This window comes from Podarcis tiliguerta (genome assembly GCF_965153285.1).
Source record: "Podarcis tiliguerta genome assembly, chromosome: 4".
Lineage (NCBI taxonomy): Eukaryota > Metazoa > Chordata > Lepidosauria > Squamata > Lacertidae > Podarcis > Podarcis tiliguerta.
Genome location: NC_139537.1, coordinates 8,741,875 through 8,765,562, shown reverse-complemented (window position 1 = coordinate 8,765,562; position 23,688 = coordinate 8,741,875). Strand labels below are relative to the sequence as shown.

The 23,688-nt window shown below is 46.1% G+C and overlaps 2 protein-coding genes across 2 annotated transcripts in view; both read right to left on the bottom strand.

Moving 5' to 3' along the window:
• CAPN5 (calpain 5) overlaps positions 1-23,688 on the bottom strand; it is a 97,087-nt gene that overhangs the window by 18,883 nt on the left and 54,516 nt on the right. The window contains exons 4-6 of the mRNA XM_083436500.1: positions 6,373-6,581; positions 4,029-4,221; positions 3,157-3,350 (exon numbers count right to left, since the gene is read on the bottom strand). Coding sequence (XP_083292626.1) covers positions 3,157-3,350; positions 4,029-4,221; positions 6,373-6,581 — 596 coding nt within the window. The remainder of the gene's footprint in view (positions 1-3,156; positions 3,351-4,028; positions 4,222-6,372; positions 6,582-23,688) is intronic.
• On the bottom strand, positions 19,884-21,765 carry OMP (olfactory marker protein). Its single transcript, XM_083436927.1, has one exon. The coding sequence runs from the start codon at positions 21,239-21,241 to the stop codon at positions 20,762-20,764; it is 480 nt and encodes a 159-aa protein (XP_083293053.1). The 5' UTR covers positions 21,242-21,765; the 3' UTR covers positions 19,884-20,761.

The window sequence follows — 23,688 nt, the reverse complement described above, 5'->3', positions numbered from 1 at the left end:
ATGTATGCGACAACGGCCACGAGAGTTTTAATAGCACAAGGATGGAAGACTGAAGAAACCCCAACTAAAGAATCATGGCAAGAAAAATTGATGGACTATGCAGAACTGGCAAAACTGACATATAAGCTACGGGACAAGGATAACTGTGACTTTAAAGAAGAATGGGAACCCTTTACAAAGTATTTGAAGACGCAACAAAGCAAACTGGACTCCTTGGCTGGCTTTGAATAAACATTCACAAACTTCTTATTGATAATAATCAGCTAAATAGTTTCAGGATCTATACAACTGTGTAACATGCAGAAAATAGCATTATTGGAGAAACCAAAGACTGGAACTGAGGGAAGTTGCGGGGTGGGGGTGGGTGGGTTCTGTGGGGGGAGGGAGGAAAAATGGGGGGGAAATAAGGATGATATGTTTCTGGAGAATACGTTTTGTTTTAATTTTGAATAAAAAAGTTATTAAAAAAATAGAAAAGAAAATGTTTCTTGTCAACCAGCCCTGTGGCTGATTAACATTCATTGTCCTTTTTCTTTTCAATTTTTTTTTACCAACAACCAAAACACAAACAGTGAAAACAAACAGTGAAAACCTGCAGGCGGCTGATACATTGAGTATACATAATCAATAATAACATATTCAAATCAACCATATGTACAATTCTATATACCTTAACACTCCTCCCTCCATAAGGTTTATTTAACTTTCAACATTTTAATTGCCCCAAATTGTTAAAGCCTGCCCGAATAATTCAGTATCTTCTCAAACCAATCCTCCTCCTTCTCACTGACCTTAAACCCTTTCATTTTATGTATCTTCGCAGTTAGATTCTAAGATTATAATATTTTTCAATTTTTCCCTCTGTTGGTTGATGCCTAGCTCTTCTGCATTTTTCCAATTACTCGCTATAACCTGTCTGGCTGCAATTATCATCAATTTTAACATTCATTGTCCTTTTAAATGTTTTTTTGGGGGGGAGTATGGGGTTTGGTTTGGTTATTGTTATGCATTTGGCCTTTTTATTTGGTGCATTTATGCGGAGAACTGTCCTAAGATCTTCGGATGAAGGGCAATATACAAATTTAAGTAAGTAAGTAGTTATGGGTTGTTTTTCTCATACATATTACTGTTTTTTCCCATGTATAAGACTATATTTCCCCCCAATTTTTTAAAGTTTAAAATTGGGGGTTGTCTTATACACGGAATGTTGCAATGAAATATATAAACAAATTTATTTCTTAATTTTGGGCTCAAAAAATAGGGGGCGTCTTATACATGGATGGGGTCGTCTTATACACGAAAAAATACGGTACATGTAATTTTTTATTGATTTCAATGAAACAATGGCTGGGTGTGTGTGTAGGTGTGGAAACAGCTTATATCTATAGTATTTATAATGTCTGAGGAACAATGAAGTTGGGGTCTGGGACCACCAGCAGTCCACAACATGCTTCCAGGGGGGCAGTGAGACCACAATGAAAAATATAATATGATGGGATGCCTCTCTCATGTCCAGAGGAGGGCAACCAAAATGGTCAAAGGCCTGGAAACGATGCCTTATGAGGAACGGCTAAGGGAGCTGGGCATGTTTAGCCTGGAGAAGAGGAGGTTAAGGGGTGATATGATAGCCATGTTCAAATATATAAAAGGATGTCACATAGAGGAGGGAGAAAGGTTGTTTTCTGCTGCTCCAGAGAAGCGGACACGGAGCAATGGATCCAAACTACAAGAAAGAAGATTCCACCTAAACATTAGGAAGAACTTCCTGACAGTAAGAGCCGTTCGACAGTGGAATTTGCTGCCAAGGAGTGTGGCGGAGTCTCCTTCTTTGGAGGTCTTTAAGCAGAGGCTTGACAACCATATGTCAGGAGTGCTCTGATGGTGTTTCCTGCTTGGCAGGGGGTTGGACTCGATGGCCCTTGTGGTCTCTTCCAACTCTATGATTCTATGATTCTCTCTCTCTCTCTCTCTCTCTCTCCTTCCACACAGCGAAATAAATGCCAGCGAGAGAAAAAAACAGCCCAGCATCATTTCTTCCCTGACAGGCTAGTCTTCTATGTGCGGGGAGGTCAATTTTTATTAATTTTTTTTTGTACGGAAGGACAGTGTGCTGCCATCTGAACTGGTTTGTCCCTCTGAGAAAGATTTATTGCTCAGAGAAATAAAGTCCAGCAGGCTTCCCTGCGCGTAGCCCGCATTCCAGACCACAAAGCAAAGCAGAGTAAACACACAGCGTTCAGGAGCCGGGCTTTCTGTCTCTGTGCATCGGTGTGCATAAATCAGGCTCTCAGGCAGTGTTACTAAACTAAAAGCAGTTTATTTACAGCGTAGCTTAACCATTATCTAGTAACGCACAGAACATCGCACAAACGTGTCTGTACATAGTTGTATATATAAGGGCTGCTGGTCCCTTATTTTCAAATCTGTAAGTTGACAGCTATGCTTCAAACCACCACAGAACTCCCCATGACGCTGGAAGCTCAATGGTTTAATGAACCCATCACCCAGGTTATTGAGGCTTGCACCGTATTTCAGCCATATCAAACCTGAATGGATATCAAACCTGACACACATACTGGAATCATATGTCTAGATGCTGGGTTCTGGCCTTAAAACTGCCCAGACTCTGCCAGCTTCAAAGTTGATTGTCTTCCCAAACAGTGATGGGCTCAAGAAGCTTTGTGAAAAAGATTGATTGAAATGTTGTTTGAAAGAAAGGTTAAGATTAAGAGTGGTAAAGTGCAATATAAATCTAAGAAATGTGAGATGTAGTGAGATTACGGAGAATTGTCAGATAGGCTGGTAGAAGTCCAAAAGATGTTGATGTACAAAGCAAATGTTAAATTTGGACAAAATATTTATTGGAAATTGAATAAAAATTATTTATTTATTTTTTAAAAAAAACCAGTGATGGGCAAGTTACAACCCCCACAGATTGGGGATTGCACCAGGCATCTATAGAACTCCAGTTCCCGGCACAAATCCGACAGTGCGCTGAACTCAGCCTCAGTAGAGGCCAGCGCAATGAGACTTTCTTGCTTACAGGAGAACCCTGCAAGCTCAGGTTCTCCTCATAGTCCCATCAGTAGGAACGTGGCCAAAGCCATTTAGACAAGGTGGCCCCCGTTTCAGGTAGACTTTCCCAGACATACTCACGTGTCACTCCAGGGTCCATTCCACTCTTTCTCCCCCCAGGGGTTTCTCAGCCTGATCATATCGAGCTTTTCGGACTTGAAGTAGGACAGCAGGCCGTGGCCCAGGCGGACTCTCCTCACGTCCGTCACAGCGTAGGCGTGTCCTTTGACCAGGCCGCAGTCCAGCCGGGCTTCCATGTCGGCCGCGGAGGTGGCCTTGCCGAGGGGACAAAGGAAGCACAAGAATTAAACGGTGCGCTTAGAAACATCCGCCCAAGGGACACTGGCATGGGGCTAGGGGATTTTAATGAGCCAGAATGAAAAAAAAGCTCGGCAACGAATTATTTCAGCAAATACCTCAGTGCCAAGGCGTCAGAAAAAGTGAGGCAGAAGAACAGGGCCTAATCAGTGGTGGCACCAAAACTAGAATGCCATTCTTGAAAGGGGAATAAATAGCATTCTGCCTTCTGGTGCCTGTTAAAGACTTCACCAGTCCCCTGCCTCTAATATATTTAAAGTTTTTTTGTTTGTTGGTGGTTTTTACGTTTCATTTTACTTTCGCAACATGCTACTACCAGACTTTTAGAAGACATCTGAAGGCAGCCCTGTTTAGGGAAGCTTTTAATGTTTAATAGGTTATTGTATCCTAGTAATCTTAGGGTTGCGGATTCGAGTCCCAGGTTGGGTGGAATATTCCTGCTTTGCAGGGAGTTGGACTAGATGGCCGCTGTGGTCCCATTCAACTCTACAATTCCGTGGTTCTGTGGACACCAGTCCTTATGGGTTAAGCAAGGCTTACATCTTGCGCCAGATTCTTGGGAACCGCTTAAGATTCAGGAGACGATCAGGCCCACCCTCCTGCGGTTACGGCAACAAGAACTGCCGGCTGCTTACTTTTATGGAACAGCTGATGAGACCTCCCCGGTTGTAGACCTTCAACACCCGCTCAAAGAGGATGTTGCGTTTGGCTTCGTCGTTCGCATAGCCGCCTTCCAGCAGGTCGATGGGTTCGGAGACACCGCCGGTGAAGTCCACCAAAGCGTCAGCTGTGTTGCCTCCGTCTAGGGCCTCGTAGCATCCCGAGAGTCTACGCAGTGAGGAAGAGGAGAATAAGTTCAATAAGTTCAATAAGACTAAGTTCAAGAAGGACACTGACAAACTGGAACGTGTCCAGAGGAGGGCAACCAAAATGGTCAAAGGCCTGGAAACGATGCCTTATGAGGAACGGCTAAGGGAGCTGGGCATGTTTAGCCTGGAGAAGAGGAGGTTAAGGGGTGATATGATAGCCATGTTCAAATATATAAAAGGATGTCACATAGAGGAGGGAGAAAGGTTGTTTTCTGCTGCTCCAGAGAAGCGGACACGGAGCGATGGATCCAAACTACAAGAAAGAAGATTCCACCTAAACATTAGGAAGAACTTCCTGACAGTCAGAGCTGTTCAACAGTGGAATTTGCTGCCAAGGAGTGTGGTGGAGTCTCCTTCTTTGGAGGTCTTTAAGCAGAGGCTTGACAACCATATGTCAGGAGTGCTCTGATGGTGTTTCCTGCTTGGCAGGGGGTTGGACTCAATGGCCCTTGTGGTTTATTCCAACTCTATGATTCTATGATTCTAAGAACACGGGGCGCAACAAAGATTATGCCCTGTTTGTGGAGTGGCATGATGTAAGCCAGGGGTCAGCAAACTTTTCCAGCAGGGGGCCGGTCCACTGTCCCTCAGACCTTGTGGGGGGCCAGACTATATTTTGAACAAAAAAGATGAAGGAATTCCTATGCCCCACAAATATCCCAGGGATACATTTTAAATAAAAGCACATATTCTACTCATGTAAAAACACCAGGCAGGCCCCACAAATAACCCAGGGATGCATTTTTAATAAAAGGACATATTATACTCATGTAAAAACACACTGATTCCCGGACTGCCCGCAGGCCGGATTGAGAAGGCAATTGGGCCGCATCCAGCCCCCAGGCCTTAGTTTGCCTACCCATGGCGTAAGCTCAAGACTATGCCACATAAAGGTAAAAGTTAAAGGACCCCTGGATGGTTAAGTCCAGTCAAGGTGATTATGGGGTTGTGGTGCTCATCTCGCTTTCAGGCCGAGGGAGCCGGCCTTTGTCCACAGACAGCTTTCCGGATCATGCGGCCAGCAGGACTAAACCGCTTCTGGCGCAACAGGACACCATGATGGAAACCAGAGTGCAAGGAAATGCCGTTTACCTTCCCGCTGCAGCGGTACCTATTTATCTACTTGCACTGGTGTGCTTTCGAACTCCTAAGCTGGCAGGAGCAGGGACAGAGAAACGGAAGCTCAATCCATCGCCAGGATTCGAACCGCCGACCTCCTAATCGGCAAGTCCAAGAGGCTCAGTGAGACCACTATGCCACATATCACGCCCTCTAATAGGAAACACAGCTGGCGGAAATGCTTAGAGGCAAGAGGCATTGCAAGTTCAGCAGCAGAGATCGTTCTGCACATTAGGGTTAATTCTAGTCTCAGGGAACCAAGAGGGAGGCGATGGCGATGCTTAATAGCCAGGCAGAGCAGCGTTCGGATTGGCTGCATCGTTCTGAGGGAGTCTTTCCTCTGTACGTCTGACTGAATGTCTTCCTGGCTACGTACAAGGCCTGAACCACAAAAGATAAAAACCTCTGTTTGGTTCTCCTCAAATTTTACTGTATATTGATTTGTTCAGTTTCCTCAGCCAAGTTGCCTTCGGGATTTATTTTCTTTCTGTGTCACTGAAGTGACTTTGTTAACAAGAGGGAAATATGAGTTTGCATCTTTTTAATTTTTGTCAACGGTGTATCCAGGGCGACACACTGTCAGGGCATGATGGTCTGGGTGCCGAGACAGGAATTGAGGTATTACAGAGAAACATGATGGCCAGAAAAGAAATAGCCAAATGACCTTTTTTTAAGAAAAGATGACTGGTGGGGCAGTGCGAGGGAGAGGGAAAGATACTAATGCCAATGTCCCAATAAGCCACCTGCCCCTCAAAATAGGGAGAATGCTGCCTGGTTTTCACAACCAGAGGAACACAACAGGTAGCTGCCAAGTCAGACCTCTGGTCCATCTAACTCAGTGAGGCCTACACTGACTGGCAGCAGCCCCCCAGGACTTCAGGTGGGAGTCCCTGGCCGGAAAGCTTCGTGATGGGCGATTGGGGATTTCAACCCTGGTCTCGCAGGTCGTAGCCCAGCTACTCTAATCACTAGTCCACGCTGCCTCACTCACTTGGCGTAGGCCTTTTCCACCAGCGCGCACCACAGCTCGTTCTTGGAGTTGGAGTGGCAGTAAATGAGCTGGTTGTGCAGCGTGGGCAGGCGGTCGTCAATCACCACGTCCACCCAGTCGCCGAACCGCCAGAACTGGAAGTGGAAGATGCCGGCATAGTTCTCCGGCTTCTCAGCTGACCACTCTTGCTCCTTCCAGTCTGGGATGACCTGCGTCGGGGAGAAGGAAAGAGACAGGTTAGGTACCTATGCCGTCCAGCAGAGTTTGCCAGCATTTTTTTTCGAATTAAAGTGCATGATATCACTAGAGTGGGGTACGTTTAACTGAAGGAGCGTCTCCCCCCCCCCGATCGTTCTGCCCGGACACTGAGGTCCAGTGCCCAGGGCCTTCTGGCGGTTCCCTCGCTGTGGGAAGCCAAGTTACAGGGAACCAGGAAGAGGGCCTTCTCGGTGGTGGCACCTGCCCGGTGGAACCCCCTCCCGCCAGATGTCAAAGAGAAAAACAACTGTCTAACTTTTAGAAGGCATCTGAAGGCAGCCCTGTTTTGTTGTCGTTTAGTCATGTCCGACTCTTCATGACCCCATGGACCAGAGCATGCCAGGCTCTCCTGTCTTCTACTGCCTCCCACAGTTTGGTCAAACTCATGCTGGTAGCTTCGAGAACACTGTCCAACCATCTCATCCTCTGTCGTCCCCTTCTCCTTGTGCCCTCCATCTTTCCCAAAATCAGGGTCTTTTCCAGGGAGTCTTCTCTTCTCATGAGGTGGCCAAAATACTGGAGCCTCAGCTTCAGGATCTGTCCTTCCAGTGAGCACTCAGGGCTGATTTCCTTCAGAATGGATAGGTTTGATCTTCTTGCAGTCCATGGGACTCTCAAGAGTCTCCTCCAGCACCATAATTCAAAAGCATCCATTCTTCGGCAATCAGCCTTCTTTATGGTCCAGCTCTCACTTCCATACATCCCATTCCATACTGGGAAAACCATAGCTTGAACTATACGGACCTTTGTTGGCAAGGTGATGTCTCTGCTTTTTAAGATGCTGTCTAGGTTTGTCATTGCTTTTCTCCCAAGAAGCAGGCATCTTTTAATTTCGTGACTGCTGTCACCCCTGTTTAGGGAAGCTTTAAAAGCTTGACGGACTATTGTATTTTAATATTTTGTTGGAAGGCGCCCAGAGTGGCTGGGGAAACCCAGCCAGATGAGCAGGGTATAAATAATAAATTATTATTATTACTATTATTATTAGTTGTTTATTTATTGCATTAACATTCCGCCTTCTTCTCCGAAGAGCTTGAGGTGGCAGATGTGGTTCTTCCTCCTCCTCACTTAATCCCCCGCAACAACAACCCTTCGAGGTAGGTCGAGAGGCAGCGTGACTGGCGCATGGTGTCTGAGTGGAGATTTGAACCCCGGCCTTAAAAGGTCCTAATCCAACACTCTAACCCAGGCATAAGCAAAATCGGCCCTCCAGATGTTTTGGGACTACAACTCCCACCATCCCTAGCTAACAGGACCAGCGAGCAGGGATGATGGGAGTTGTAGTCCCAAAACATCTGGAGGGCCGAGTTTGTCTAAGCCTGCTGTAACCACTACACCACATGGGGTCCTTAAGTTACAAGGGCAAGAGGGAATTCTATTAGTATGCTTCCAGAAAAAATCCCATTAATGGGAGTTGGAACCTTGCACAGTTAATATAGAATGTGCGAGGGAATGTGGAATATTTATCACATAAATTTACTTATTTTGTTTTTCAGATTAAAATTTTACAATCACATATCCAACATACAACATTAAAAACAAGATTCCAAAGAGTCACCTGGGCTTCCGTCCTCCCCTTTGTGGGTCCTGTTGATAATCATTTCCTCCCCCATCTTTTATAACAATCCAAATCTTTTACCTCTCCATTGTGTCCAAAATTCACCATTAAACTACAGTGGTACCCCGCAAGACGAATGCCTTGGAAGACGAAAAACTCGCTAGACGAAAGGGTTTTTCATTTTCTGAGGTGCTTCGCAAGATGGATTTTCCTAAGGGTTTGCTTTGCTAGACAAAACGGCCCTGCCTCTCCTGTCATGGCGACGGTCACCGCACGCACGCACGCACGCTCGCTTCCCCGCTCCTCCGGCTCCCTCCAACCTTCCGGCTGACGGCCGACCTTCCGGCTGCCTCGCGCCGCTGCCCACCCCCCTCGCGCGCTCTCCTCAGAGAGCCGTTGCCGCCAGCAGCCACGTTGCAGCCAGAGTCGCGCTCCTGAGCCCCGCCGCCCTCCAGCAGCCGCGTTGCGCGGTGGCCACAACGCGCGGGTGAGTCTGAGGTACCGGCTGCGGCAGCTGTCCTGCTTCTCCCCGCCCCTCCCCGCCGTTGTTAGTGTTTAAATGCAGTGGTGCTTCGCAAGACGGAAAAACTCGCACAACGAAAAAACTCGTGGAACGAATTAATTTCGTCTTGCGAGGCACCACTGTACAAGTGTTATTCCAATCCTACTAATGATTTTAACTGTTTACAATGGTTTTTAAGATAAATTCCATCAACTTGATCTGCCATTCTTCTCTGGATAGGGACTTTTTCTTCTTTCCAATGTGCAATATTTAAGGGAGCATTCTTCCTTGCCCATCAGCCTTCGAGCAAATCATCTTCTACATTAATCCTATCAATCGATCGCCAGTGTTTCTTTCACATGCTGTACTTACTTTCTGCCTGCAGGTGGCTCCAGAAAGCCCCATTTGGAGGCTTGCTGGCAAAAGGACACAATTTGGGGAAATCTTAAAAACAATGGGGAACCGTGATAAAATTTGTGCTTCTTCTCAACGTGCTCCATTCCATCCCCAACACTGGTCAGCTGGTATTCTGTAGACACTGAGCACACTGAGCCTTCACTGTTTTCCCTAAAGATTTGTGTTTCTGTGTTCCTGCAAATTTTGGGGTTTGCTGACCCGTAACAATGCCTTCCTTTTGTGTGCTGATGGTGCTACAGAAGCATTGATATTCACCTCTATGTCAGAAATAAAAGGGGGGGAGTATATCTGTTTCTAAGAAGTATTTGGCTTCATAATAATAATAATAATAATAATAATAATAATAATAATAATAATAATAATTTATTATTTATAGCCCACCCATCTGGGGTATTTATTATTATTATTTATACCCCACTCTTCATCACTCTTCGTCACAGCTTCGTCACACTGGCCACGTGACCCGGAAGTGTCTTCGGACAGCGCTGGCCCCCGGCCTCTTTGAGTGAGATGGGCGCACAACCCCAGAGTCAGACACGACTGGCCCATACGGGCAGGGGTACCTTTACCTTTACTATACCCCACTCTGGGCAGCTTCCAACTGAATATTAAAAACAATACAGCATCAGACATTAAAAACTTCCCTAAACAGGGCCGCCTTCAATTGTCTTTGAAAAGTAAAATAGTTGTTTATTGCCTTGACATCTGCTGGGAGGGTGTTCCACAGGGCAGACGCCACTACCGAGAAGGCCCTCTGCCTGGTTCCCTGTAACCTTGCAGTGAGGGAACTGCCAGAAGGCCCCTGGGGGCTGGACCTCCGTGTCCGGGCTGAACAATGGGGGTGGAGACACTCCTTCAGGTCTACTGAACCGAGGCCATTTAGGGCTTTCAAGGTCAGCACCAACACTTTGAATTGTGCCCGGAACCGTACTGGGAGTCAATACAGATCTTTCAAGACCGGTGTTATATTGTCTCGGTGGCCACTCCCAGTCACCAGTCCGGCTGCTGCATTCTGGATTAGTTGTAGTTTCCGGGTCACCTTCAAAGGTAGGACTACTGCAATGAGGCATAGAGTACTCCAAGCAGGAGATAACCAGAGCATGCACCACTCTGGGAAGACAGTCCGCAGGCAGGTAGGGTCTCAGCCTGTGTGGAGCTAGTAAACAGCTGCGCTGGACACAGAATTGACCTGCACCTCCCTGGACAGCTGTGAGTCCAAAATGACTCCCAGGCTGCACACCTGGTCCTTCAGGGGCACAGTTATTCCATTCAGGACCAGGGAGTCCTCCACACCAGCCCACCGAATAGGACCATAAACTTCATGGACCACCTTAAGCCTGCCTTATCCAATCAGATCATAGAATTGTAGGGTTTGATGGGACCCCAAGGGTTTCCAAGCAGAGGTTGGGTGGCCATCTGTCATGGATGCTTTAGCTGAGATTCCTGCATTGAAGGGGGTTGGACTAGATGATCCTCAGGAACCCTTACAACTCTACAATTCCCCTATTCTATGATTCTATACCACCATCATCTGAAGTGCAGCTGGTCAGATTTAGTGAACAGTCTATGGCCGTTGCTGCAGCTGCATGGTGTAATTCCAAACCCCAGGGAATCCACTGGATCCCTCCCTCCAGGAAAGCATTTCACAGTAGGTGGGAGACCTTTTACGTTTCTCAGGAACTGATCTCGCTGGCCTCTATTTTTGTGACACTTTTAATCTCTTCCACCTGCCATGCTCGGCTTGTTAACTTGGTCTCTTTTTCCAGGCGGGTCAATTTTGCATTGTTTTTGCAAGATGCCTTGGGCTCGCGAAAGGCATTGCATTGGGGAGAAAAACAACCAAGCAGTATTGGAATTGGAATTGAACTGAAATACTTTATTGTCACTTGTACAACTTGTATACAGTGAGATTGCACAAGCACCCCCCACTCAGCTCTCTTAGTCTTAATTCCCCTCGTTTACTGATGCACACCCACCAAACCCAAAAGTCAGTTGCCCTGTTGTTATCTTTTCATTCAGCAGCCTAACAGCCCACGGATAGAAGCCGTTCTTTACCCTGTTGGTGCGACTATCATGCTTCTATATCTTCTGCCCGAGGGCAGGAGATCAAGAAAGTGCCGGCCAGGGTGTGAATCATCCCTGAGAATTTTCCTCACTCTCCTGAGGCAACGTTCTTCCGCTATTTCATCCAGCGGAATCATGGGACAGTCCATAATATTTTGTGCTGTATTCACCATCCTCTGTAGGCACTTCCTATCAGATGATGTCAAACCAGCATACCACCCTGTGATGCAGTAGGAAACGACACTTTCTATTGTGGACCGGTAAAAGGAGATCATCAAATGTTGATTGACATCGTTCTTCCGCAATACTCTGAGGAGACGGAGTCTCTGTTGGGCTTTCTTAACCACCTGGGTTGTATTTGTTTTCCAAGTAAGGTCTTCACTAAGGGATGCGGGTGGCGCTGTGGGTTAAGCCACAGAGCCTAGGACTTGCCGATCAGGAAGGTCGGCGGTTCGAATCCCTGCAACAGGGTGAGCTCCCGTTGCTCAGTCCCTGCTCCTGCCAACCTAGCAGTTCGAAAGCATGTAAAACTGCAAGTAGATAAATAGGTACCGCTCTGGCGGGAAGGTAAACAGCGTTTCCATGCGCTGCTCTGGTTCGCCAGAAGCGGCTTAGTCCTGCTGGCCACATGACCCGTAAGCTGTACGCCGGCTCCCTCGGCCAATAAAGCAAGATGAGCGCCGCAACCCCAGAGTCGGCCATGACTGGACCTAATGGTCAGGGGTCCTTTTACCTTTACCTATGCCTGATTGGCAGAGATGGCCTTGCTTGTTACTGAACTGCGAATGGCTCCAAGAATCTTTTTCAGCCGAAGGGCAGGGTAAAAACACTTTTCTTGACAGCGCCAGATGTACTAGGAATGACTGGCTGAAAAGTTCCCAGCCCTCTCTCAGGAAGATCTAGATAAAAGGAAATCTGGAATCGCTAATAGCTTCTGGCGGTCAGAGAAAGGGGGCAAATCGATTGTAAACGTAACCCCTGAAAGGTCCATTAGTCCATTAGCTACTGATGCATTGTAAATACAGAAGAAATATGCCCCACTCAATGCCAGAGAGAGGCATACGGAGAAGAAATCTGTTTAATATTGATGCCAATATCCAAGAGCCATATATTAATAAAGGGGGAGAAAGATGCACTGCATGGGTGGGTGTGTTTCAATTAAAAACAGAGCTCTGCACTCTTGCAACCGTTCGCTAAATGCAAAAATATTTGAGCTGTGTGTCAAAGGACAGCCTTAACACGGTGAAATGGAGCAAATCGCTAAAAAAAATCAAATCAAACATAAATTTAAAAATGATTTTTTGGTGTAAGAAAACAACAACAAGACTTTTTAAAGTATCGCTTTCTAAAAGAACCCCAATCTAAAATTAAAGTGAATTTAAGGCGTTTTTAATGTTTTAAGCAAACGACTACCATGTCCCAGGGAGGAAACCAAAACGTCATCTCAGATTGCTAAAGGAATTCCTCTCCTCTAGGAAGGAGAGTTTAAAGTGAATGCACTGATCTTTTTTTGCACGGCAATCGTTGCGTGGCGAGTTCCCACCTCCCCCTCAGAAATAAAGACACAAGACAGCAGTATTTTAGGTTAAAGGGCGAAATAGGCCACAACTTTATTGATTGCAGGAATTGAGCGGTATTGGCTTAGGCATTGGTCCTATTGACTAACCGGCTTCAGCCTGATTGCGTGAAGACCGGCAAGGGTTAACCACCAGTAGGGGGAGTCCTGCTGATGCACATCAACCAGACCTCCCCCGGGGTCACCGCTCGGGAGTGTGCCTTAGGCCCACACTCCCATAGGCTTCAGACGGGGCAACACCCCCCAGAATCCTTTCTCGGACTACCCTTCGATATGGGGGAAAGTGATGGCGCTTCCCCCCCCATCTGCATAACAATACCCTTACCAATGCCTAACCGCCAATGCCGAGAAAGTTGTGACAATTTGCTACGAGGTAGGCGAAAAACCCAATGGCCGATGCCAATTTGCCGAGTGGAAAAAAATTCGTACCAGGCCCCTTGATGGCGACCAACCGAAGTCCATAGCAAGGTCAAAGGGAAACCTTAAAGGCCGGGCGGGTGGGAAAACCTGATCAGCTGGAGCGTGGGAAAAGGCAAATCTTCGACCGCGCCTAAATAGCGCGGGCCACGCCTCCCGGGCCAGCCGATTGGCTGGCAAGGGAGATGAAACGTCCGAGGATTCCCCTAGTCTCGCGGGGGCTATGAGCCAGCCCCTGCACACGTGGGGAGGGCGTGAAGCCCGCAACCCCACCTCCTCTCAAGCTCGGAAGTGGCTTTGTGACCACGACCCCTAGAAACCCAATGAGCCACATCTGCATCTCAGGGGCAAATGTTGCTGCAGACCAAGGATGGGGCAAATCTGTGCCACTCCAGATGTGGGTGGATTACTAGAAATCCCATCCATCCCACCCCCCAAGCTAGCATGGTCAATGGTCAGAGATTCTGGGGCATGGAATTGGTGGAAATGACTGGCAGAATCCAAGACCAGGGAGAAGAGTCGGTGGAAGAAGATTGGAAAATATTCAAAGTATAATTACAGAAATATTGCAAAATTAATGAATGTCAGAAGAATGCTGGAATGAAGTTATATGGTTTTAGCAGAAATGTTATAAAGAATTAAGCAAAAACTGATTGTTAATAGGCCAAAGTGGAAAATCTAAGGTTAGATTGTGTTAAGATAAATTATAGAACAAAAAATTGAGAAAGATAGAAAGGATTTGCTGAAATAGCTAATTGAACTAGAATACAAAAAAGGGAGGTGTGAGGAGGTCGATGAAACAAGTAAATGAAAGGTAAAGATATGGAAATATTGGATGTGTTTTTAAATGTTTTTGTTTTTCTTGTTGTTTTGCTGTGCTGTTTTTTGTTTTTCTTTTTATTTTCGATGTATTGTAAGGTATTGTTTTGTTCTGTTAAATTTTCTATTGTTTCTTTCTTCTTTTTTCTGTAACTATTAAACCTCTAATAAATATTATTTTTTTAAAAAAAAGAGATTCTGGGGCGTTGCATTTATTTATTTAAATACATACCGCTTAGCACTGTGGCCTCTAAGCAGTGTGCAATAAGTGTAAAATCAGTTGGAGCCATAAAAAATACTTCTGCTGTCTTCAAGAAGTGTCAGAAGTTCAACAGGGAGAGAGGGCCTGTCAAGGCTTCCCCCCTCAAAATAATAATAATAACGGGAATTGCAGAATGCTGAGACTTGTTAGGTAACCCCTCACACGACTACAATTGCCGGGGGAAAACTGATTTTAATAAATAAATACAGAATATTTGTTACTTAAGAGAAGTGTTGAAGCTGCAGAGAGATCGAGGGAAGTCAACAAATATAGCAGGGATTGAAACTAGTTTTCCGGAACAGAGAGATAATGACTTAAAGAAAGAAAGAAAGAAAGAAAGAAAGAAAGAAAGAAAGAAAGAAAGAAAGAAAAGAAAGATTATAAATGCATTTCTTTCTGAGAACCTGGCATATAGGATCTTCAAATTACTGTTTGTATCCTTTGAATAATTTTGTGTACATGTTTTTTTTTGTGCTCTCCCTCCCCTTCCCCCCCTTTTTATATTTTCCCTTTTTATGTATTTTTTACTTTTGTTTTTGAATACTTGGATGTAATGTTTAATTGATGCTTTCCTTGTGATTTTTAAAAATGAAAGAAAGGGTTTTTTTTTTGTTTTTTAAATACAATTCCCGACATTCTCACATAAAAAATCTCTGAAATCTCTGGTGGAAGCTACAGCCGGAATGCTTCAACGGTACCATGCGGATGTGAGCTCAGAAGGGCTTTGGAAGCAAAATATCCCCCCCCCCATGCCCCCTCCCCTAATCGCAAACCTCTGCATTCAAGGTACCTGACTACCAGACAAAAAACAAATAAAATAAAATCTACATACAGCAGTGTTTTGTGTTTTGCAGGCTCCTATGATGTAAGTAATGTGCGCCACCTGCTAGCCTGTCCCCTAAAATATCACTGGTTTGCTCATGTCTTCCGTTCCTCCAGAGAGAACGGCTAGAATGGAAGGGCAGCGTTCAGTTAAGAAACTTCCCAGTGGCAAAAGTTGCCTGGAAGGTTGTGGTTCATGCCTGGAAGGTTGTGGTTGGGTCTCTGCTACCCAAGGTTTAAGCAGAGGCTGGACAGAACATCTTTCAGGCATGAACAGCAGCCTCGAGTGAATCTGCTCCCTTCCCGCTCTACGATATACTAAGAAAACCTATAGTTGTTACAGCCATGGTTGTTTTTCAACCACAGGACAATTCCAGTGTCATTTTTAAATACAGTGGTACCTCGGGTTAAGTACTTAATTCATTACGGAGGTCTGTACTTTACCTGAAACTGTTCTTAACCTGAAGCACCACTTTAGCTAACGGGGCCTCCTGCTGCCGCCGCGCTACTGGAGCCCAATTTCTATTCTTATCCTGAAGCAAAGTTCTTAACCTGAAGCACTATTTCTGGGTTAGCGGAGTGTGTAACCTGAAGCGTATGTAACCTGAAGCGTATGTAACCCGAGGTACCACTGTACAAAGGCAGCACGCCGATATTCTGAAACGAACAAGGGACAGTCAAAAGAGGATCTCACCCTTATAATAAAAAAAGACCACTAGCTGGAAATTGCGTTCCAAATAATAATATATATATATTTATCTTTTATTACAATATTTTTTTTACACAAAAAGGTCATTCTGAAGGAAGCTTTGAGAGTACAGGCTGGTACATTGCAGATGGGCGCATTTAAATGCAATGCCGATATATTTAAAAAGTGCAATTGCCATAGATTGTTGTGTCATTTGAGAGAGGATTGTGACCCCAAGGCAAACCACCCTCAGCACAGAAGTTAGCAGAGCCAAGCTTCACGGCGCCTTTCCTTTCCAATTATTTCCCGGAAGGGCTAATTGTTTCTCGAGCAAGCAAACGATGGCCGGCCGAAGACCGCGGAACTTTTCAAGGCACACGAAAGCCACCGGTTCATGAACGCCATTCCTTATAAAGCGATCTAGAAGCTCACAGAGACACTGGCAGAAATTGAAATCAGCAGCTGAGCTGCAGAAAGCCACAGATCTAGGAGGGCCCACACTCTGCGAAGGGAGGTGTTGAGCTAATGGCCTGCCGCCCCCCCCCCCCAAGCCACAGCACCAAAAAAAGTACCGTATTTTTTGCTCTATAAGACTCACTTTTTCCCTCCTAAAAAGTAAGGGGAAATGTGTGTGCGTCTTATGGAGCGAATGCAGGCTGCACAGCTATCCCAGAAGACAGAACAGCAAGAGGGATTGCTGCTTTCACTGCGCAGCGATCCCTCTTGCTGTTCTGGCTTCTGAGATTCAGAATAATTTTTTCTTGTTTTCCTCCTCCAAAAACTAGGTGCGTCTTGTGGTCTGGTGCGTCTTATAGAGCGAAAAATACGGTATATATACATCCAGGTGCACATATTGCAGCCGCATCTCGTGGCACCACAAGGCAACCAAGGACATGGTGCTACGGAAGCCCATTCAGGACAACTTTTGCACACACACAAAAAGCAAGGAGAAAGTTTTAGGCTCCTCCCCCTGGCCTTGGAAGACTCCGCCCCTAGGGGCTTTGCAAACAAACAAACAAACAAACAAAGCACTTGGGATGCAGGTCCATGGCGTAAAATTTGCATGTGTTAATTCAGGTTTCCCTAACCTCGGCCCTCCAGATGTTTTGAGACTACAACTCCCATCATCCCTGACCACTTGTCCTGCTTTGGGGGGAGAGGGCGACATTGCATTTTTGACATCCTGCCATTGTATGCAAGAGCATCGTGCCTCCTTCCCTAAGCCAGGCAGAAGCTTCCCAGGTTTGGGGAAGGAGGTGGAAGGCTTTAATACTTTCATACTCTAATTTGCTGGGAACATTTTGGGGCCTAGCTTAGTCCCCCTAGTTAACTGGACACACAGCACTGTTAAGAATGGTGTTGGCAAGCTGGAAAATGTGCAAAGACGAAGATGATGAAGGGTCTGGAAACAGAGCCTGATGAGGAACGGTCGAGGGAGGTGGGTAGGTTTGGCCCAAATAAGAGGAGACTGAGAGGTGATAAGATAGCCATCTTCAAATATCTGAAGGATGGAGCGAGCTTGTTTTCTGCTGCTCCGGACGGCAGGACTCGAACCCAGACCCGTGGATTCAAATTACAAGGAGATTCCGACTCAACATCAGGAAGAACTTTCTGACGGTAAGAGCTGTCCCGACGCTATAGTTCTACGACAAGGCAGCCTCCTGAGTTTATAATTATAATTTTTTTAAAGGGGGGCAGGAGATCTGGGGCCCTGTTCCCATGGGTCACCCCTAATAACTCCTCTGTTCCGAAGGCTCTTTTTACCATATGTGGTGGGAATGTAAGAAAGTGAAAGGCTTCTGGGAAATGATATATAATGAATTGAAGAAGATACTAAAATATACATTTCTAAAGAAGCCAGAGGTCTTTCTGTTAGGAATTTTAGGAAATGAGATAAAGAGAAAGGATAGCAATTTTTTTCAATATGCAGTGACAGCTACAAGAATGTTACTGGCTCAGAAATGGAAACAACAGGAAATAGCGACAATGGAAGAATGGAGAAGGAAGCTGTTAGACTATGCTGAGTTGGATAAAATGACTGGGAAGATTAAATACTTAAGAGACCAAAAGTTCACCGAGGACTGGGGAAAATTTGTGGAATACAGTGGTGCCCCGCAAGACGAATGCCTCACAAGACGGAAAACCCGCTAGACGAAAGGGTTTTCCGTTTTGGAGGTGCTTCGCAGAATGAATTTCCTATGGGCTTGCTTCGCAAGACGAAAATGTCTTGCGAGTTCCTGTGATTTTTTTTCGCTCCCCACCCCCTTTTTCTAAGGCACTAAACTGCTAATAGCCTTTTACCAGCTAATCCGCTAATCCCTTAAGCCTTTAATAGCCGCTAAACCGCTAATAGCGCTAATCCGCTAATCCGCTAATAGGGTTGCTTCGCAAGACGAAAAAACCGCTAGACGAAGAGACTCGCGGAACGGATTCTTTTCGTCTTGCGAGGCACCACTGTATCTGGAAAGTATAAGTGAGGGACAAATAATGCTAGAGGGATTTAAAGAAGCACTGTGAAATGTGAGAAGTATTGTTAAAAGGGAATAGAAAAAGAAAGGTTCAAATAATGACACTACAAACCTAAGAAATGTGTAAATTAATAATGACTATGAACGATTTACGGAAAAGCTGAAGGAAGTCCAGAAAAGAAATACTTTTTGAAAAATTGGGTGTGAAATTATTGTGTGTTTTTGTTTTTGTTGTAAATTAATAAAAATTATTTATATATATAAAAAAACAACTCCTCTGTTCCACCGTCTTTCTTTACTTTCCTTCGACCCACTCTGCACAAAAAGGGGGCAACGACTTTGTCACAACCTCACAGGAAGCAGAGCGGCAAGGATCTGCTTCCATTTGGCCTCAGGGAAGGATGCTCACGCACAGGGAAGCCTTGCTGGAAAAAACAAACCGCCACTGAGGCCTCGCGGGACAATGAAAGATCTTTGCTTTTGATATTTTGAAAAAACACGAGAGCGGAATATACATGCTCTTTTCCGTTTCTCCAACTGGGGAGGGGATCATATTCCAGTTTCTTCAAGGGGATTATCAAAAGCTTTGAGCGACTGAACACCTGCGGCCAGGGCGGTTGGGAAAATGTCTCAAAGATTAAGAACTTAGGGAGCCGCCTCATGGCAAGCCAGAGCCATCTAGCTCAGAAATGTCTGCACGGACTGGCAGCAGCAGCAGCAGCAACTCTGCAAAGGTGTCAGGGAAAAAGGCGGTCCCAGCTGTACCTGAAGAAGTTGAGGATTGAGCTAGAGCCGTAAGGAAACAAACAAACAAATAAAAAATAAATACAGCCACAAGGGAATGGATGAATGAATAAATAAAAACCCAGATTCCCTGGCAGAAGGATTCTCAGATGCACAGAAATATTGGTTTTTATAGCAGCAGGCTTCAATTTCTGCCGCCCGCCTAAAGAATAAATTTCCAGGAAGTTCCAACAGCTCCAATCTGCAAATGCTTTTAAAAAAGAAAGTAGTTTTATATTTATAAGATTTCATACACCTTATGCCCCTGGGGCAGGCTCTCCTGTTTCCAAAAGGCAGGGAATAATTTACTCTTAGGGGTACAGGAGAGGGGAAATGGGATCTTGGGGGGGGGGGACAACAGATCACCAGGAAACCAGGTTCTTTTCTCTGAGCCTCGGCTCCCAATTTGCAAAGCGGTACCTACTTCAAACCTGGACAGCATCTTAAAAAGCAGAGACATCACCTTGCCAACAAAGGTCCGTATAGTAAAAGCTATGGTTTTCCCAGTAGTGATGTTTGGAAGTGAGAGCTGGACCATAAAGAAGGCTGATCGCCGAAGAATTGGTGGTTTTGAATTCTGGTGCTGGAGGAGACTCTTGAGAGTCCCATGGACTGCAAGAAGATCAATTTCTGAAGGAAATCAGCCCTGAGTGCTCACTGGAAGGACAGATCGTGAAGCTGAGGCTCCAATACTTTGGCCACCTCATGAGAAGAGAAGACTCCCTGGAAAAGACCCTGATGTTAGGAAAGATGGAGGGCACAAGGAGAAGGGGACGACAGAGGACGAGATGGTGGGACAGTGTTCCTGAAGCTACTAACATGAGTCTGACCAAACTGCGAGAGGCAGTGGAAGACAGGAGTGCCTGGCGTGCTCTGGTCCAGGGGGTCATGAAGACTCGGACACGACTAAACGACTAAACAACAACAACCTACTTCATGCTAAACACTGCGGGGGTTGGGGGGGCTACATATCTGTAACACTCTATGTGATAAAAACGCTCTAATTGATGGTTGCCGGGGTGGGGGTGGGGAGATGAAAAGAAATACGTCAACAAGTCTTCATCACTGGACTCTTCCCCTTTTACCCCTTACTTTAAGCTATATCTGCCCCTGCATTTCGCCCAGAACCCATGAGGACTAGCAGCTTGCTTCAAAAGAGGCAAAAGGAAAATAAAAATCTGAACGGTCCCATGTATGAGGTCCTTAGCTCCACTGATATACCCTTTGCTCTGGAGGGTAGTCAGAGCTGTGCAGATGCGCAGCTCTCCCGGTGTAAAGAATCGGGGCAAGATGGGAGTCGGCCACCCAGGGGTGCCCTTCCTTCATCCAGCCCGGCTGCGTTGCCGTCTGAGATTGCCAAGGGGTCTTCTTGCAGCGGCGTTGCGTGGATTTCTCGACTCGGCAGTCTGTCTGCGCCCGTGTGCGCGTCCGTCCGTCCCAAAGCTTCAAAACAGAAAACGCACCTCATTTCCCGGCAGGAAACTTTGCCGCCTAAGCTGCTTCTCTGAATCCTACGTTGAAAGCGCGTCGAAAAAGCGTGACCTTCCAAGTTAGAGAAGCAAAGAAATAAATAGAAGGAAATGAGCAGACTTCCCAAATTGAGGCAGGCACCTGTGGCAAGCAGGAGAAAATAAGCTGTCACGGTCTCCAAGGTGCAATTTTGTTTTAGAAAACGAGAAAGCAGCCACAGAGTCGATAGCAGAGGGGAGCAAACAGGAGAAGTTAAGGAGGTTGGGAGGGCAAGAGAGGCCCGACTCAGACTTTGAACACAACTGAGCACTTGAGCTGGGCTGGTTCCAGGCCGTCTGTGTACGCCAGGAGGAAATACATGACTTTCCGGATCCTGGCCAGCTCCACCAGCCTCTCCCCAAACTCCAGAGCATCAGCCTCGTTCCAATCGACCTCCTGGGCGCCTGCCTTCTTCCAGAAGACGGCCACAGGCTCCAGGAGTTGCCTGCGCATGAGGTTGGTGAGATCCGGCGTCCAATGCTGGGAGGTGCCGATGACGGTGACCTTTCCGGGCTTCTCCAGGACCACATTCCAGCGCAGGAAGCGGAGGCCGTGCTGGCGTGAGAAGTCCAGCCGGTAGACGAACTCGTTGGCTTGCAGAAGCTTCTCCCCGTCTTGCGGTTTCTCGTTCCTCTGCTGGAGGCTCTCAACGCGCAGCCGCATGCATCGGGTCAATTCGACATCCTGCACCAAGTGCAGCTCTAGCTCGGCCGCCTCCGAAGCCATCGAGGCCCTCGGTTTGCCCTCTCCTCCCTTCCCCTCGGTCGTGTTCTTCAGCACTGCCTCTCTGTCTTACTCCAAGCGTCCGAGACGTACGAAGAAAAATATGACACTGTTTGCAAACTCTTCCCCACTCTCTCTCTCTCTGGCCGGCCCTCCCCTGTCCCAGCAGTGCTAGGCAACCTGCTTCGGTGACGCGAAGCACCCTCGGGGGCTTTCCTCTGGGTGCCCGCGCCTCATTTGCAGGCAAGGGACGGATCCCGACGCTGTGCGATAAATCTATAGGGGATGCAGCCTCTGATGTCAGCTTCCCTGGCAACGCGCCTAGTGACCGTTCCCAAATGAGGCATGTGGCATTCTCGGTCAGGTTGAAAAGAGGTCTCCTATGCGCCTGCCTCTCGGGATGGGGCAGGGGCTGGGGGCATATGCTGGAAATTCAGGAGGGGGTAGCAGGTTTCCTCTCTCCTCACCCCGTATGGCATCGAAGCATGTAAAGAAGCCTAGGCTCATGCTGGAAACAGCCCCATATTCTTTCCCCTGCGTCCCGTTCATCTGACGCTTTCCCCAGCATTGATAATTTTAGACTGCAGGCTCCTTATGTCAAACCCTGACATGAAACCAGAATTGTAATAATAATAATAATAGTAATAATATGAATGTTAGAATGACATCGGATTGAACGTAAAAGGTTATTAGCAACAAAGTGGTGAAGGAGAATAGAAAATTTGAAGGTTAAAAGGTGTAAAATTAAAAGGCTTAATATATTAAGATATTAAGAAGATCAAGATATATTAAGAAATTAAGATTAAGATAAAGATTAAGTTAAGATAGAGGGAAGGGATTTGCTGATTAAATATATGAACTGGAATACAGTGAGGGGAGGTGTGGGGAAGTCTGGGAAATAAGTAAACGCAAGGAATACTATGAAAATGGAATTGTTTTTATTTGTTTTTTTTCTTTTGTTTTTTTTTCTTTTTGTCGTTTTGTATTTTTGTATTTTTCTGTTGTTTTTTCTTTTTATGTAAAAACCCTAATAAAAATATTATAAAATAATAATAATAATAGTAATAATAATAATACCTTGGGTTACGGGTGCTTCAGGTTGTGCAATTTCGGGTTAGCTGAAACCTGGAAGTACCGGAATGGGTTACGGCGCTTGCACAGAAGCGCTAAATCGCACTTTGTGCATGTGCAGAAGCGCCGAATTGCGACCTGTGCATGCGCAGACACGGAGCTGCAGGTTGCAGACGTTGCAGGTTGCGAACGTGCTTCCCGCACGGATCATGTTCGCAACCCGAGCGTCCACTGTAATAATAATAACAATAACAACAACAATAATTCATTACTTATACCCCACCCATCTGGCCAGGCCTCCTCAGCCACTCTGGGCGGCTTCCAACAGGATATTAAAAACACAACATCAAACATTAAAAACTTCCCTAAACAGGGCTGCCTTCAGATGTCTTCTAAAAGTCAGAGACTTGTTTATTTCCTTGACATCTGGTGGGAGGGCGTTCCACAGGGCGGGTGCCACCACCGAGAAGGCCCTCTGCCTGGTTCCCTGTAACTTGGCTTCTCGCAGTGAGGGAACCGCCAGAAGGCCCTCGGCGCTAGGCCTCAGTATCCGGGCAGAACGATGGGGGTGCAGATGCTCCTTCAGGTCTATTGGGCTGATGCCGTTTGTATTGTAGAATATTGTTGAATTGTAGAGTTGGAAGGGGCTCTAGGGTCATCTAGTCCAACCCCCTGCAATGAAGGAATCTCAACTAGATCATACGTGACAGGTAGACGTCTAACCTCTGCTTAGAAGCCCCCCAAGGGAGCAGAGTCCACAACCTCCCACTATCAAACAGTTCTTGCTGTCAGAAAGTTGAAATAAATAAATAAATATTGTCCAGTAGCACCTTAGAGACCAGCTAAGTTTGTTCTGGGTATAAGCTTTCGTGTGCATGCACACTTCTTTAGAAAGTCAGAAAGTTCTTCCTGATGTTTCGTCGGAATCTCCTTTCTTGTAGCCTGAAGCCATTGGTTCGGGTCCAACCCTCTGGACCAGGAGAAAACAGGTTATGATGCGATAATCTTTATTGTAATTGTTCCATACAGAACAACAAAATTGAAAAATCTACATCAGACATTCAAAAACCAACAAGCCTGCTATCCCAGCTATCCCAACCTGGTTAGTCCCCAAAAAACTCTGATACCCCATTTTTAAATACAATATACTCCCATAAAGACTCCTTACACTGCATTTAAAACCAAAATCACATTTGGGTAGAAACTGTTTCTCAGGTGGCTAGTCCTAGTCTTTATAACCCTGGACCTTCTTCCAGAAGGCAGAAGCTGAAAGAGATCATTTCTGGGGTGCGCACTATCCTGCGCTATCTCTGCCGCTTTCTTATGGCACCTGGAAGCATAGATTTAATCTAAGGTGGGAAGGGTGCACCCAATTATTC